This window comes from Phoxinus phoxinus (genome assembly GCF_949152265.1).
Source record: "Phoxinus phoxinus genome assembly, chromosome: 14".
In the NCBI taxonomy this organism is placed as follows: Eukaryota; Metazoa; Chordata; class Actinopteri; order Cypriniformes; family Leuciscidae; genus Phoxinus; species Phoxinus phoxinus.
The window spans coordinates 2,380,398-2,397,829 of record NC_136889.1 but is presented as its reverse complement, the minus strand read 5'-3'; the positions used below and the strand labels follow the sequence as shown (position 1 = coordinate 2,397,829).

The following is a 17,432-nucleotide window of genomic DNA, read 5'->3' as shown; positions in this document are numbered from 1 at the left end:
GTGTGTATTTATGAATTTTGTGTGAATTTGTGAATTTTGTATGCATTTGTGAATCTTCTGTGCTTTTTAAATTCTGTGTGTGCATTTGTGAATTTTGTGCGCATTTGTGTATCCTGTGTGTGTATTTATGAATCATGTGTGTGCATGTATGAATCCTGTGTGTGCATATGTGAATGTAGTGTGTGCATTTATCTTTATTGAGACTCATTTAGCTCCATACACCGATTACAATTTTCTAGGCCGATTCCGATTTCCGATTTCTCATTGAGTTTGATCTGCCGATACCGATTTTAACTAGGGGTGTAACGGTACATGTATTCGAAACCGAACCGTTTCGGTACAGGACCTTCGGTACGGTGCACATGTGTACCGAATGCAATCTTTCACGTAAATTAGGCTAGTTTAGTGTGCGGATTCTGCGGAACATACGTCAATTCCGAGTTTCCACACGAACATATTAAGTGTCGGAAGTCTCCGCGTTGTGTTGCCATAGATATCGAAAAGCTTTTGTAGATAATGCGTGTTGCACTTGCGCTTGCGCTTGAGCTTGAGCGCGTGAATTTTTTTTTTCCTCCAATTTCAAACCACTTCAGCGGAAATCCCGCCCTGCAGCTGACTCTAAAGTTTTCATTGGTCATGCTCATGTCAAACAATCACCTGATCCCTAAAACCTACCCGTCACTGTAACCTAAACCAATGAAATCGGCTGCAGGGCGGGATTTCCGCTGAAGTGGTTTAAAAAAAAATATATAATAATTCACGCGCTCAAGCTCAAGTGCAACGCGCATATCTACAAAGCTCTTTGAGAACTACATACAAACTGGGATTGGTAATGCTGCACTCACTGTCTGTAATCCATAGTTATTTATATTATTCATTCTATTCTATGTGATATTGGTTTAGGAGTATTTTATTTAGTGGAGAACTTTGCAGCTGTATTTTATTCCTTATATTTTTTTTATTTTATTAAATATATATATATATATATATAAATAAATAATATTAAAACGTTAATAATAAATATATATATTATATTTTATTTAAAAAAGTGTTTAAAAAAGTGTAAACAAATTGTAACAAAAAAAAGTTTATAGTAAACATTCAAACAACCAGCAGTTTAATGTTTGCATTTCTTTCCCTTACTGTACCGAAAATGAACCGAACCGTGACTTTAAAACCGAGGTACATACCGAACCGTGATTTTTGCGTACCGTTACACCCCTAATTTTAACCGATTCCGATTTCATTTTTTCTAACCACTTTACAGCAGACACAAATATTTATTTTCTATATATATTTTTTTATAAATCACTATATACTTTTACCCAAACTGAATAATAACAACAAGTTTAAATGGGTACATTTTCTATAAATATTTTTGAGTCTTCATTTTCTTTTCTGACATAGCCTACCCAGTTCTTGTTAAAACACACTAAACATGCAAATTCTGTGCATTTTGGGCACTTTCTGTGTGAAATCATATTTATTGTGTCCATCAAAACTGTGCTTTCACTGTAATTGAGCGTGAGCAGCGCAGCAGAAATAGACTCGGCGCTGAAACCTGCGCTTCACTGCTGCTCACGCGGCGCTCCTGCTCCTGCATAAAATCGACATATCAGACTGAAATCTGCCAATTCCGGTCACCAGCTGATCAATCGGTGCATCTCTAATTTTTTTTACAAACAAAATGGCAAAAAGAAATCTTTGTTAAAGCTCATTTATTTGTTGTTTATGTGCTCTATAACAGGCAAACTAAGACTTCAAAATGCAGTGGTTGCCTCTCATTTCAAATGGCTACAGATATTCTTTGTTAATCACAATCCAAACAAAGATACTACACACATGTCACACGAGCAGTTGTTTTTGATTCTAATTCAATTGTATAATTTTAAGATTTAAAACAAAAACACTAAGGTATAACTTTACATGTCAAATTATGCTACATAGGACACCTGCACAAAACAAAAACTGCAGATGGTATGTGCGCTTATTAGGGCTGGGATGGTTACCGCAATACCGCGGTCACGTGACGCCTACCGCGGGTCTGAGCTCGTCATCGTCATCACCGCAAAAAAAAAAAAAAAACATTGGCCTGCACATGTGTGCACGTTGTGTCTCATGACATGGATTAATTGATTCTAATTCTAATGACATGGATTATGTCTAATGACATTGTGTCTTCAAGGTTTTCTAAACAAAACGTATCAAACGATGGAGAAAATCTGACCTTTCAAGAGTTGCGGAACGCAATGTTTCATGACGCATAATATAGATTCCATTCTAGAGATCCGCGGATGGGCTATTATTTCACCCGCAAGCGCATCACAAAACTCATCCGATCACCATCCATCCGCACCAAAGTTTTTTGACCAATTTTCAAAACCGCACCGCCCGCAATCCGCGGATTGTTTTAAGGTCTATGTGCGATGCAAGGCGCTGCTGCTGCGAGCCGCGAGGCTAGAAAGCTCCTGGCTGTTCTAGAAAGGAGACTGATCCAATGCAGCAAAAATATTTAACGGCTAAAGTCCGTAGTATCGCCTATTGGCTCTGTAGTATCCCCAGAATTCCGATCGGCGCACAGGGACAAAAATAAATAAATAAATATTTTCACAGAGTAAGTCTTCTCTATGAAATGCAATGCAAGAGATCGCACGGGCGCATTTAAAGCGGTTTACCGCTATACCGCGGGAATTTCTTGCTTTTCAACCGCGGTAAGAAAAAATCCATACCGTCCCAGCCCTAGCGCTTATAAACACTAAAAGTGATTTTCTCTAGGCTATATTTTGTTGTTTGATTAACAACAAAATATAGAGAAAATCACTTTTGAAGCTGTAACAAGGATTAACTATAACTAATATATGCAGTGTTAATTTACATTTGATTATTCAATTTCTTTACCTGAATATTGTTAGACTTGCCTGAAAAACAAAGCACTGCTTATTTAATTTGTATCTTTGTTCCATTGTATTTATCTATGCTTGTAATTTGTTTATTATTTTTTTATGCAGAATGCAGATACACTCATTCTTTCCAAATAAAGCTATTCAAGTCATTTTCATATCAATATATATTGCAGAAAATCAAACCATTGAAATGTCAGCCAATAAAGCCAATAAGCACAATTTTTTCCAATATCGTTCAGCCCTGTGTGTCCTGAAGAAGAGAGAACTAAAAACTAAAGCTAAGCCTGCATTTACTCCACAGGTCTCAATGCCCAAGTCCGATTTGTGGACCATATCCGATTTTTTTGATGACCAGCTTGCTTACATCTTTTAAAAGTGACCCATATCCGACTTTTATCCGCATTTACACTAAACTTAATGAAACCACTCAAGGTAGACGTACTGACCCAGAAGAGCTTTGGCTAATTTGCAATGGACGCAGATGAAATGATAATACAAGCTTTTGCTTTCCCCACCATCTTTAAAGGTCAGCAAAACAATACGACAATTCACCGTGACGTCACAACACAACAGTAATAATAGACGTTCTTCCGGGTGGCAAAAGCCGAAGTGTTCCTATGGCAACGCTAGTAATTTGCTTGAAAGGGAGACCCACAGTCGGCAGTAAAAATTTAATAAAAATACAAAATTTAATTAAATAATGTGTTTTTTATCATAATAACAACAACTGTATTTAATGATATAAGTAAAAAATATAATAAATATGTAATATAGTAGGCCTACACATAATTAGCAAAATACTCTCTATAGCTCTTTTTTCTAGCTAAAATAACATGCATCATGGTCATTAATGGCTTTCCTGAGGTAAATGTTATGTGACATAATTGTCCTCCAGCTGTTATATTGACCTCTTTGCGCGGTTGAAAAACACTGATTGGTCGATATTATGATTGAGGAATATACATTTCGGTAAGTTGCGTGAGAAAATGGACGTGTGGCGTGAGAGCGCGTGAGTCTCACGGTCAATGTGTGAGAGTTGGCAGCCCTCTTTTACTTCAGGCAGTGACTGGCAATGAGTCTGATCTTCAAAAGAGACAAGTTTACTAATATTACTCTGAAGTAATATTATATAATGTAATATAATGACTGAAGATAAATGCTCTGCTATGATTTTGTAGATGGACCATTTTGAGAATAGCTACACGAAGCAGAGTTGAAGGGCAAGCAGGGTTGGCAGCAGAAAGGTAAACGTTGGATGAATCGTATCATTTAGGGGATCATTAAGATTTCCTACTTTTAACGACACAACGCCCCCTCACTAATAGTCGCTATAGCCTCCTCACACACAGGAAATCGATAAACCCTACACACTTTGCGGTATATCTGGCGGCGCAACCCCAAACACAACACGTGTTCATCATCGTTTCAACTTTGATCAACAACAATGTTTTTAACTATGTAACTGTTCCAGTAGCGGCTGGATCTCTTCAGTTAGTCAGTAGAAGCCGCTCGCGTTCTGCCACCCGGAAGTATCTTAGTACCTATTGTTTACAAACATTCAGAAATGCCGTATTGGGTTGAGCTTTCGTATGCCATTAAAAAGGGTAGGGCTGTAAACTCCCAGTCGATTATTGGTCGATATGTTCTGGCTCGACCAAAATTCTGATTGGTCGATTTTTTGCCGCGTTCATTTCATCCGGTGGAAAGCACTAATTGCTAATGGGGGTGTTTTCAGAGCACCACTGTTTCACGGGTAACAGTCAGAAGAACTGTTTACTGTTGATTAAAATACTAAATGTGATTTTACAATTACATTGTGTGTGTAAATGAATATGCTTGGACTTGGTGCTGGAAACCCAAAGCACAGGACAATAGAGACACAAATATTCCCCCATTGCATTATTATACATTATATTCAACATTATATATATTAGTTTAATGTAGTACTGACACAAAAACTCTGAAAACTTGAATGTTTTCTCGCACAGTAATTGTTATTTTGGGTAATATTTACACAATAAAAAATGTCACTATCCATATTATTGCATTTTTGTATTGCGATATATTGTGACACGATATATTGTTACATCCCTAATATTTCAAGTTAGTGATACAAGTCTCAAATAAATTACTATTTATTATTAGCAACCAGTTGATTGGAGCTAAATGTTTGTACTTTTGCAGTTAAAGCAAACTGTGCTTCAGAGTGTGTTGTTAACCGAGAGAGACACACACCTGCAGCTGTAGATATATATTCATATTCATATTCATGCTGGAGGTCGAGAACATTATGCTGTATGTAAGCCGCTTTTAACACACTTTTATTCAACCTCGAAATCTAATACATTTGAGACTATAATTTACATTTTAAGAAGTAGTGCACAGACAATATAGACCAACAAGAAACATTCAAGTCTAGCAAGCATGTGGCATTATATTTTCAAATCAATTACAAAACTCAATCATAATGATAATTAATTACTATAATCGTAGCAATATTGGTGATTGGATTTAAGATAAAGATACAGCTGTCTAATTTATATTATTCATTGATGATAAGACTTTACAATAAGTTGTCATTTGTTATTAGTTAACTACATGAGTTAACATGAACTATATAGCATTAATCTTAATGGTAATCTCAACATAGTACTACTAATAAATTTACTACTAATTTTAGATTAAAAGTTGTAGCTATCTGTCAACATTAGTTAATGTACTGTGTAGGCTACTAACATTAAATTTTTATTAACTAACATTAACAGAGGTTAATAAATACTGTAAAAATATATAGTTAGTTCATGTTAGTTAGTTAGTGCATTAACTAATGTTAATAAATGAGACCTTACTGTAAAGTGTTACCTTTACATTTTGGCAGATGCTTTTATCCAAAGTGACATTCATTGCTGAACATCACACAGTAATATGAACACAACTGTTGAAAAGGTTTTTATTGTTAACAGCCAGGAAACTGTCTCTAGCTAGTTGTTATAATTAGCTTAACTTTGTATGTTTGCAAAGAAGAAGTAATAAAGCTTAGTGGTTGCTGATCTGATCTGGTTACCGAAAGGTTGCCGGTAAATCACCATTGTGTTCTTGTAATAGGAACAGTAAAAATAATAGTAGAAATAACAGTACAGCCCTGAAGTCTACTTTGAACACATCAAAATCAACTCAACATTTTCATGGTTAAAGTTGATGTGCGCAATTTTTCAACGTCATATATTTGTTTCCTACCCTAGCTTAATTTAAAGAGACAACTCATTTATTAGTTGATTTTAAAGAGTAAAAACACTGTGCACCGACAGCAATATTGACTCAACTATTGAATTGGGGCCCAGAACTATTTATTTGTCAACCAATGGCAGACAGAAGAAGTGTTCAGCGAAAACCTGTTTGAAAACAGTCCAAAAAAGACTGAAAAAATCTAGTCTAATTGTTCATTTAAAGCGTTAGGTCACCCGAAAATGGAAATTATCCCACAAATTACTCATCCTCAAGCCATCCTAGGTGTACATGACTTTCTTCTTTCAACCCGAACATAATCAGAGTTATTATGGGGCCTCTGTTTTGTTTTGCTCTATCCTCTGCGCTTCCACGTTCGTCAATACATCATGCGTCGGGTCAGAGGTAGGGCTGTCACTTTACGTTCGAAAATCGATTGCACAATCGATCGGACCAACCAACCCAAGATTCGAAAATGAAAATAGGGAATCGATTTTAAAGGCCTTTTTTTTTTTTTACCAAAAAAGTTGTTTTAGGTGGACAGATCAATACAATACACAGAACATGTAGGATGTTGGAAAATAACAATGTATTTTCTGTTAACCAAATGCTTTTTAATATTCGCTATTACTTCAATGCAAGTGAGCAAGCGCACCATTGTTTGTTGCTTGGTGACGTGTGTTCAAGTAAGCCAGAAATGCGCAGATTTTGCGCAATACGCTGTATTTAATATATCATGATGACTCACGAGTTGCATATTTGCGCTAAATCCGCGCAGATTTGGCTACACGAACTTCCCCAGCAAAGCGAGTAAACATAGAAACACGCCAAATTGGCTCGTGATTTGACAGCGTTACCCACCAAAGCTCATTTTTACCCGCATTTGGCGGATTGGCGGGTGTTAATTTCAATCTCTGAATGTTGCACTCCTGTTTGTCATTGTGCACGAAACTTCACGCCAATAAATCATCAGAAATATTGCTGACTTGTGCGCATCTCATGCGCCCTCTTTACGCTCGTCCTAATGCCTGTTAGTTGTCCGTGGATTTGCCTATATTTGGTTGGAAAATGGAAACGTCTTTAGACATGGAAAATCGATTTTACAATCGATTCAATGAACACTTATGTCTCAAAAATCTAACAGGATTTTTTCACAAAAGTGACAGCCTTCAGAGGCCTTCAGAGGTCACTCTTCCGCCAGAACTAGACCTGTGGACACCAGTTACCGTAAGCTAGTGATTATAGTTCATAAAGTTATAAATACAGACATTTTTCGTACAAAAACGCATCGCTTCGCTTTAGAAGGCCTTTATTAACCCCTGGAGTTGATTGGATTATTTTATGATGGATGGATGGATGGATGACCCTTTTTTGGGTCCCATTCACTCCCATTATAAAGCTTGGAAGAGCCAGGATATTTTTGAATATATAACTCTGTGTTATGTATGATGCTATATACACCTAGAATAGCGTCAGGGTGAGTAAATTATGGGATAATTTCCATTTTCGTGTGAACTAACCCAAGGTTTAAAAGTGCTGTAAACGATTCCAGGCTATTTGCTAACTTCCAACATACTTGGTCACTGAATTAACACAACCCCCCCCCTCATCACATCAATGCCACGCCCTCTCAACGAAACCCCGCCCTCCACATACATGCCAGCAATGTCAGCACAAAATGATTGACGGACAAAGCACGTTTCTGATTGGCTAAGACAAGGACGGACCGCTCCCCTGACTCTTTTAGCTGTTTACAGAGCCTGTGGCTGTCAGAGAGTTGATGTTTGTAAAGACACACATTCAGTGATGTAGCGGACATTTTATTATTTGTGGTAGTTGCTTACACAGAACCCTTAAGCCATAAGTGTTTTAGCGGTTTATTATATAATGACCGCGTGTCACTTCGAAATCAATTTTATTTTATTTCACCACAGAAAGCGCTTCAACATGCGAACGGAGTTGAGGAAGTCAGCATTACAATTGAGTAAAACAACTAGAGTTAAACTACTAGAGAAAGTTAAACGAGTGAGGTAGCGTTACAGTTAGTCCGTGTGTGTGCACGTATAATGTCGACTGCGCTACAGCATTATGACGCCATTTCTGAGCCACACACACAACTGCAGTCGCTTGACATCGACATTCTTATCATTGCGACGTTCAGAGCAGGTTTGAAACATACAAAGGGAACTGAATCTGTCGCCCCCACTCTTTAATACTGCAAGCCGTGTTGACTTCATGAAGTGGGACGACAGCGACATTGCTATTTCGAATAAAGCCGAATGGAGACAACTAGACAGTTCGCTAAATCACAAAGAAACTGACACGAGACAGCTTTCGTCGTTTAGATGGAGGCGACAAAGCTCGGCTAACAAAATGCTGACGGTTTATGTGTAACACACAATGAACGATCTAACAGCTTTCCGTACAAGGTCAAGCCAAAACAGGGTTTGTACAACTTGCTGCGATCGGGGGAAATCGGACTTGTTTTCTTTTTCGACATCAACTGAATGGAAAACAAATGCGTCGCTGCGCGTGAGCCTAACGACAATGTCAGTTCAAACAATAACTGTCGCCGTTCAGACTAACCGTCGAAATACAACCGATTATCGTGGCAAATATAACAATTAGCTTGACAACTAACGTTAACGTTACCCGACGGTCGGGATGGAAATCTGCTTGCTGGAAAACTAGCCTTCCTCGAGTCGCCAGCCATTTCTGCTCACACACTCAAAAAAAGATCCGTAGATCGACGAGGTTGATCCTCAGAAAGGTAGAGCTCGTAATAAACACATCATTTACGGAAAAACAGGCGATACGGCGATAATCGACCGATCGGAATTGAAAACTGCAAGATTGTTGATTCATTCGAAGAGACAATCGTGCGCGAGAGTTTTTAAAGAGCGCGTGAACGATTCGTTTGCTATGATTATTGTGCACATAATCCCAATTCATGCACTCAGAGATGTTAACGCTTTAAGTCTAAATATCTCTTTCGATCGCACAAAGCCTTACGTAAGGGATCCAAGCAAGGCAGTGTTTTCCCCCATGAGCTGCTATTTGATGCCGAGCAGCAAAAAGAAAGTGGTCGAGTCTTTTCGCGAATTCCAACACAACATCTGCTGACGGCGATACAAGTGAAGCCCGAAGTTGCCCAGTCTGCAACATCGACTATTAACAAACTAATAAAGGCGAACAAAAAGTCTCCCGCTGACTGTCTAGATGCACTATTTACGCCGTAAACCTTTCAGCCAAGCGAGAAAACAAGGTTAACAAAACCTCAGATCGACAGCGGTCCGCAAAGTCTCGCTGTCACAATAACGTTACGTTAGAAGTAAACGATTCAAATGCAGTCGCGTGAATAACGCTAACAAGTGATCGTTTAGTTGAAACATTGAAGCTCGACGCAGCGTAATTTTCTTTCGATCTCCGTCTCCATTAAGACTTTATCTGGTCAACATAATGTCCTACCTGATGTGTCCGACGGATCGCGATGTTCCTCCGTTAAATTAGTAATCCATTGGACAATCGAGGGAAATCATCGACGATCAACGCTGGAAACGTCGTCCGAAAAGGTAGGAAAGGTGTCGGGATGCGAATCCGACGAAATAGCTCCGCAATCGCACTCGTTTTCTCTGTGTTTAATCCTCCTCCTCCTCGCGACTGAAGCGGACTGAAGGATACACACAAACCGCCCACTGTGGACACCGCGCGCGCTCATTGGCTGCGGCGCGCGCACTAACCGCCCCGCTCGTTTCCTATTGGATGGTGAAATCGGGGAAAAACGTCTCCGCGATCGTTTAATCGCAAAGATACTCGGGACTTGTATGTTTTGAACATGACACCCGCGTTATATCGTCACTGGGACTATGGAACACACAATAATGACGTAAACTACATTTCCCAGAGTTCAACAGCGAGTGGGGAAATATTTCCAGGCTCCGCCCACCTTCACGCGCACAGTTAAATCTGAGGAAAAGTCTAAATGCTTTTGTACATTGTGTGGTTTGCATGTTTAAACATTGGATAATATATTTTTTTTAAGTTCATTCAGTTTGTTTTTGGTCATATTTCTTTTATTATGGCTCACATCATGCCCAGCTTTCAACTGTGCTTTTATTAGTTATGTTTTTAATAATAATAAAATAAAAAATGTTTTTGTCTTAAATCTTATCATAAGGAATATTACATAATTCATCTTCTACTTCTTTTAACTAATTTTAGTATTCATAAAGGTTAATATAGAAAACAATAAGCCTTTAATTTCAACATAAATATAACATTGTTTAAAAAAACGATGTTTCCATTTGTAAACAATTTCATGTTTTTATTTAACATTTAAGTTTGTCACTGTTTTTTATGTACTTTTCTTATTTTGTTTAGTTAGTAGTACTTCTTTGAAACCAATACAAATGTCTAAATGCTTATTTGAATAAAATAAAAGTTGGAACATGATTGTATTTATGTTCTGATTGATTTTTTTGACATTTTCCAGAGGCACTACAACATAACATTGTTTGTTATCGTTAAAATAATAATTGCATAGAAATTTGAATGCTAGTTGTGACTTGCATGTTTTTAAAATTACATTTGCGAGAATGTAAAAATAATGACAACAACATTCAGTGTCATTCACAAACTTACACTACATATGCATAAAATGTGTCTCAAAATATCAAATTCAGGTATTTATCTTTTGTGCATTTAGTATTTTGTGCATATATGTTTGTATATATATATTATTATTTTTCTCTTTGCTGGGATTCTGCTTTCTCTGTCACTGGTTATTTAATTATTCAACTAAGTGATCAAAATTCAATTTTAAAAAGAATAGTTGATTCAGTGTAATGACTTAATTTTATTAATATTAATAAAAATATATATCAAAGGTATAATTAATACATTCTGTAAAAGTTTACCCCAGTAGTGGGGTAAGATACTCTTTGAATAATTGTAAATTTTGTTCTATAACAACTAAATTAGCAAATGTTTCTATTTATTTCCTATAATAACACATAGGCTGATGTATCATCATCTGCACATGCTAAACTGATATCTAAATATGTTACAGATTAAAAGTAAACGCACATTATTCTTAAGGCTGGCATCTAACTACATCTACCATAGTTCATTGCGGCGTCAGGGGGGAAAAGGCCACACCCACTTTCTGCGCATGCTCTCTGTGGACTCCATGGCGTATTTAAGCGCGAGCAGCGGGGATGAGTGAGCTTCCTGTCAAACTCAGACATGACAGAACTGAAGGGTCTCTGGCGCGTCTTAAACATCTATTCTTTTTACATATAGCGGGATATTAGTGTACTAAAGATGATGAGGTGCCGTTTTCATCGCGTTCTGAATGGGTTGTGAGTCGAAGTGGAGTTAAATTACCGTCTTTGGCTAACTGGCTAATGCTAGCGAGCTGGCTGCGAGTGAAAAAAAAACTGAAAGCGGAAGAGTGACGTGCTGGATTACGAAAGCGGAAGTGATAGCATCCAGATTTTTCGATCGAAAAGGTGGGTGGGGCATTTATGTTACTTTGTTGTTACCATACTATCTAATTTTACTTAATGAACATTAATAATAATAATAATATGTTAAATTAATAAATAAATGTAAATTATTATTATACATGTAAATTATAATTATTATAAAGTAATGAAATTAAATGTTATTTCATTCATGTATTTATTATTATTATTATTAGTAGTAGATGTGCATTTGTGAATATTTAGCTAGGATTATAATAAGTGAAATTGTTTGGCAAATTACCGGTACACACACACACACACACACACACACACACATACATGCATGATTTTGAAGATCATCTTTTTTTTGTGCTATACTGTTTATTTTGCACATAATACTTGTTACACCATAATGTAGTAAAGTAGCGTATTACTTTTGTCTACTATTATGTGTGTTACTTGTGTCTACTAATCACACAGCAAGGCTTTGAGTTAAACCCACACTGTGTTGGGATGGAGTGAGAATGAAGAGACATTGTTGGATCATGTTTCATACGATCGTCTCAAGTTACTGCCCGTTTATGTTGTCACCGTATGAGGAAAATCAGAAACAGGGTTGAGGAACGACTTCTGCTGAGAAGATATTAAGAGTGAAACCATCAGAGAAACGGTCCATTCTTTGTCTCTTTTCAGCAGAGCAATAAAAACATTTATTATCTCTGCATAAATCAAATCTAGACATTTCCCTAACTTAGTTATGCATTATTATATGGTTATTTGCATTTTATTATTTGCAAATGCATTTAGCATTATATCTTCCTTGCTGTCTGTGACCCTTTTACAACTTGGGATGCGTTGATAACAATAACCGATAATTCTTCATATTTAAAAGCCGATAACCGATATATTGGCCGATGAATCTAAATCCACATTTTAATAAAAATTAAGAGCCTGATTACAAAAAGAAAAAGTCTAACCAGTAAAAGCCATGTCCTAAGAACACAATTATAGCACATGTTGCACTTAACTATATTTTTCTTTTTTTAAAGTGATTCCAATCATATTTCAAGCAGTTCAAAACCATCATGTTGAGCAGTGCGCATCTGAAGTGTCTCAGCTCAAGGAGATAATCATCTATTTATCGGCTTTAATATATCGGCCAATCTTATCGGGCCGATAACGATATGGTGGCCGATATAAGTGACCCTGGACCTCAAAACCAGTCACAAGGGTACTTTTTTTTTTTTTTTTAATTGAGATTTATACATAATCTGAAAGTCGAATAAATAATCTTTCCATTGATGTATGGTTTGAGGATGGGACTATTTGAAAATCTGGAATCTGAGGGTGCAAAAAATCTAAACATTGAGAAAAACTTTAAAGTTGTGCATTTATGTTCACGATTGTGCTGCATTCACTCACAAAAATAAATATTTTGTATATTTATGGTAGGAAATTTACTACCGTATTCTATTTTCCAGACTATAAGTCACTTCGGAGTATGAGTCAAAAAAATGCGTCATGAAGAGGAAAAAAACATATATAAGTCGCACTGGACTATAAGTCTAATATTTAGGAATTTATTTCACAAAATCCAAAACCAAGAACAGACATTTAATCTGGAAAGGTTATTCAGCTCCACAACAGCACACAGAACAACAGCTGAAGGTGTCCGGTGTGTTAGCGTAACACATTAACAGTTATTCAGCGACACAATAGCACACAGAACAACAGCTGAATAGTGTCCGGTGTGTTAGCGTAACACATTAACAGTTATTCAGCGACACAACAGCATAAAGAACATATACCTGTGAGGCTGAATAGGCTAAATTAACATTAGCCAGCGAGTCCAACAAGTTACCGGTCAGCAAGTTCCCCAAGCTCCCGATCTCATTCCTCAACACTGAATACATTGAGTTCTTCCTCGGTGTCGCTTCTGAACAACTCCGCTAACTAGAGCGCCCTCTCGCGGCTGTAGACGGTAATGTTTTCTCTTGGTTCATCTCAGTCAGTATGAATTAATTTTGATATACAAGTCGCACCTGACTATAAGTCGCAGGACCAGCCAAACTATGAAAAAAAAGTGCGACCAATACGGTCAGAAGACACACCTGTGACCCATTTTTGTGCCTCCAGTTTAAACCCCCTGTCCCTGTCCTGGTTTGTGTGCTCGGCCCAGAAGAGATCGTGTCAGTTTGAGTGATGTGCTGCGCCTGCAGAGGCTTGTCTCTGTCGTGTCCATGAAATTGTTTATGAGTCCAGTTCTGCACTTCCATGACCGCGACATGCTATAATAAATTGTTTAATATTAATGCTTGAGCTCTCAGCTACTGCTGTGTCACTCCAATAGCTGAGATGTAACTGATCGCATGACGTGTTTTTCTCTAAATGACCAAATTCTTCTGAATACTAGATCCAATTATCAGTGAGTTTGAGTTCTTAGATATCAATCCGAATGATTTATAGATAATCCAACTAATGCACGTGATGCTTTTGACTGTTCTTTGATCATGCATTGATTTAATATGCATGATCATTTAAAACCTGATGTTATAAATGGCAACATTTTATCCGGTCATCATGTAGGGTTATTCATTTAAAAACAATGAGTGATTAATAAAGCATAAACCAATTATTGTGATGAGTTAAGGTAATTTTAAGTGGTTTATGAGTGTTCATAGGAGTCCTTCATCTTTGTAAAATCTCTTGAGTGCATTATTGCTTTTATACAATGGCCAAACTTTTGTACAGTACTAAGGATATTGCATTTTATACACATTTATTATACTTTAATGAAACATTATTCTTTCAAAGGTTAAAAAGGTTTTCCCGGCGTACTGTGGAAAACCCCGAAGTGTCCCGGCACTGCATGCATAATGTTAGGAGTTTACCAGGAAGTAAAGCCAATTGAATTAATAACAACTCAGCCAAGAATAATTGGCTGTGCGTCTGGCATTTAGATTTTATTGTGGAGACTGTTACACACACACACACACACGTTGGTGCAACTACATTATGAGGACTCTCCATAGGCGTAATGGTTTTTATACTGTACAGACTGTATATTCTCTCCCCTTACACTGCCCCTATCCCTAAACCTGCCCATCACACACACACACACACACACCTTACACTGCCCCTATCCCTAAACCTGCCCATCACACACACACACACACACACCTTACACTGCCCCTATCCCTAAACCTGCCCATCACACACACACACACACACCTTACACTGCCCCTATCCCTAAACCTGCCCATCACACACACACACACACACACACACACCTTACACTGCCCCTATCCCTAAACCTGCCCATCACACACACACACACACACACACACACACCTTACACTGCCCCTATCCCTAAACCTGCCCATCACACACACACACACACACCTTACACTGCCCCTATCCCTAAACCTGCCCATCACACACACACACACACACACACACACACACACCTTACACTGCCCCTATCCCTAAACCTGCCCATCACACACACACACACACACACACACACCTTACACTGCCCCTATCCCTAAACCTGCCCATCACACACACACACACACACCTTACACTGCCCCTATCCCTAAACCTGCCCATCACACACACACACACACACACACACACACACACACACACACACACACACACACACACACACCTTACACTGCCCCTATCCCTAAACCTGCCCATCTCACACACACACACACACACACACACACACACACACACACACACACACACACACACACACACCTTACACTGCCCCTATCCCTAAACCTGCCCATCTCACACACACACACACACACACACACACACACACACACACACACACACACCTTACACTGCCCCTATCCCTAAACCTGCCCATCACACACACACACACACACACACCTTACACTGCCCCTATCCCTAAACCTGCCCATCTCACACACACACACACCTTACACTGCCCCTATCCCTAAACCTGCCCATCACACACACACACACACTTTACACTGCCCCATCCCTAAACCTGCCCATCACACACACACACACACACACACACACACTTTACACTGCCCCATCCCTAAACCTGCCCATCACACACACACACACACACACACACGGCGTACTGTGGAAAACCCCGAAGTGTCCCGGCACTGCATGCATAATGTTAGGAGTTTACCAGGAAGTAAAGCCAATTGAATTAATAACAACTCAGCCAAGAATAATTGGCTGTGCGTCTGGCATTTAGATTTTATTGTGGAGACTGTTACACACACACACACACACACACACACGTTGGTGCAACTACATTATGAGGACTCTCCATAGGCGTAATGGTTTTTATACTGTACAGACTGTATATTCTCTCCCCTTACACTGCCCCTATCCCTAAACCTGCCCATCACACACACACACACACACACCTTACACTGCCCCTATCCCTAAACCTGCCCATCACACACACACACACACACACCTTACACTGCCCCTATCCCTAAACCTGCCCATCACACACACACACACACACCTTACACTGCCCCTATCCCTAAACCTGCCCATCACACACACACACACACACACACACACCTTACACTGCCCCTATCCCTAAACCTGCCCATCACACACACACACACACACACACACACACCTTACACTGCCCCTATCCCTAAACCTGCCCATCACACACACACACACACACCTTACACTGCCCCTATCCCTAAACCTGCCCATCACACACACACACACACACACACACACACACACCTTACACTGCCCCTATCCCTAAACCTGCCCATCACACACACACACACACACACACACACCTTACACTGCCCCTATCCCTAAACCTGCCCATCACACACACACACACACACCTTACACTGCCCCTATCCCTAAACCTGCCCATCACACACACACACACACACACACACACACACACACACACACACACACACACACACACACACACACACACCTTACACTGCCCCTATCCCTAAACCTGCCCATCTCACACACACACACACACACACACACACACACACACACACACACACACACACACACCTTACACTGCCCCTATCCCTAAACCTGCCCATCTCACACACACACACACACACACACACACACACACACACACACACACACCTTACACTGCCCCTATCCCTAAACCTGCCCATCACACACACACACACACACACACCTTACACTGCCCCTATCCCTAAACCTGCCCATCTCACACACACACACACCTTACACTGCCCCTATCCCTAAACCTGCCCATCACACACACACACACACTTTACACTGCCCCATCCCTAAACCTGCCCCTATCCCTAAACCTGCCCATCACACACACACACACACACACACACACCTTACACTGCCCCTATCCCTAAACCTGCCCATCACACACACACACACACACACACACACACCTTACCCTATCCCTAAACCTGCCCATCACACACACACACACACTTTACGCATTCTGCATTCTGCATTTTTACATTTTTAATAAAACATTGTTTATTTTTTTTAAAGCTTTTTGAATTACGAGGACTCATGAAATGTCCTCATAAAATACGTTTAAGGTGTAATACCAGTGTAATACACATGCCATTATACACATTTGTGTCCTCATAAATCACAAAAACAAGCACGCACACACGAAAGTAATATATAAGCCACCATCGTTGAATATTTCACATTATTATCCATTTTGAATTCTGATTGATTATTGTTCTTTTTGTAATTGTAGAGAAACAATTTTTCATTGCTCTGAAAGATTAATTCCTTTACTATATTTTTTTTTAAAGAATTGTTTGATTCCATTGAAGAGTTG

At 39.0% G+C, this 17,432-nt stretch overlaps 2 protein-coding genes across 4 annotated transcripts in view; one reads left to right on the top strand and one right to left on the bottom strand.

Moving 5' to 3' along the window:
• arid4b (AT-rich interaction domain 4B) overlaps positions 1-9,840 on the bottom strand; it is a 91,783-nt gene extending 81,943 nt beyond the window's left edge. For all 3 annotated transcript variants that reach the window (XM_079636295.1, XM_079636296.1, XM_079636297.1), the window contains exon 1: positions 9,597-9,840. The gene's annotated coding sequence lies outside the window, so the exon portion shown is untranslated. The remainder of the gene's footprint in view (positions 1-9,596) is intronic.
• Positions 9,841-11,518: 1,678 nt separating this feature from the next.
• Positions 11,519-17,432, top strand: part of ggps1 (geranylgeranyl diphosphate synthase 1) — a 35,298-nt gene continuing 29,384 nt past the window's right edge. The window contains 2 exon segments of the mRNA XM_079634213.1: positions 11,519-11,552; positions 11,555-11,638. Of these exon segments, the coding sequence (XP_079490339.1) occupies positions 11,534-11,552; positions 11,555-11,638 (103 nt within the window). The 5' untranslated portion in view covers positions 11,519-11,533.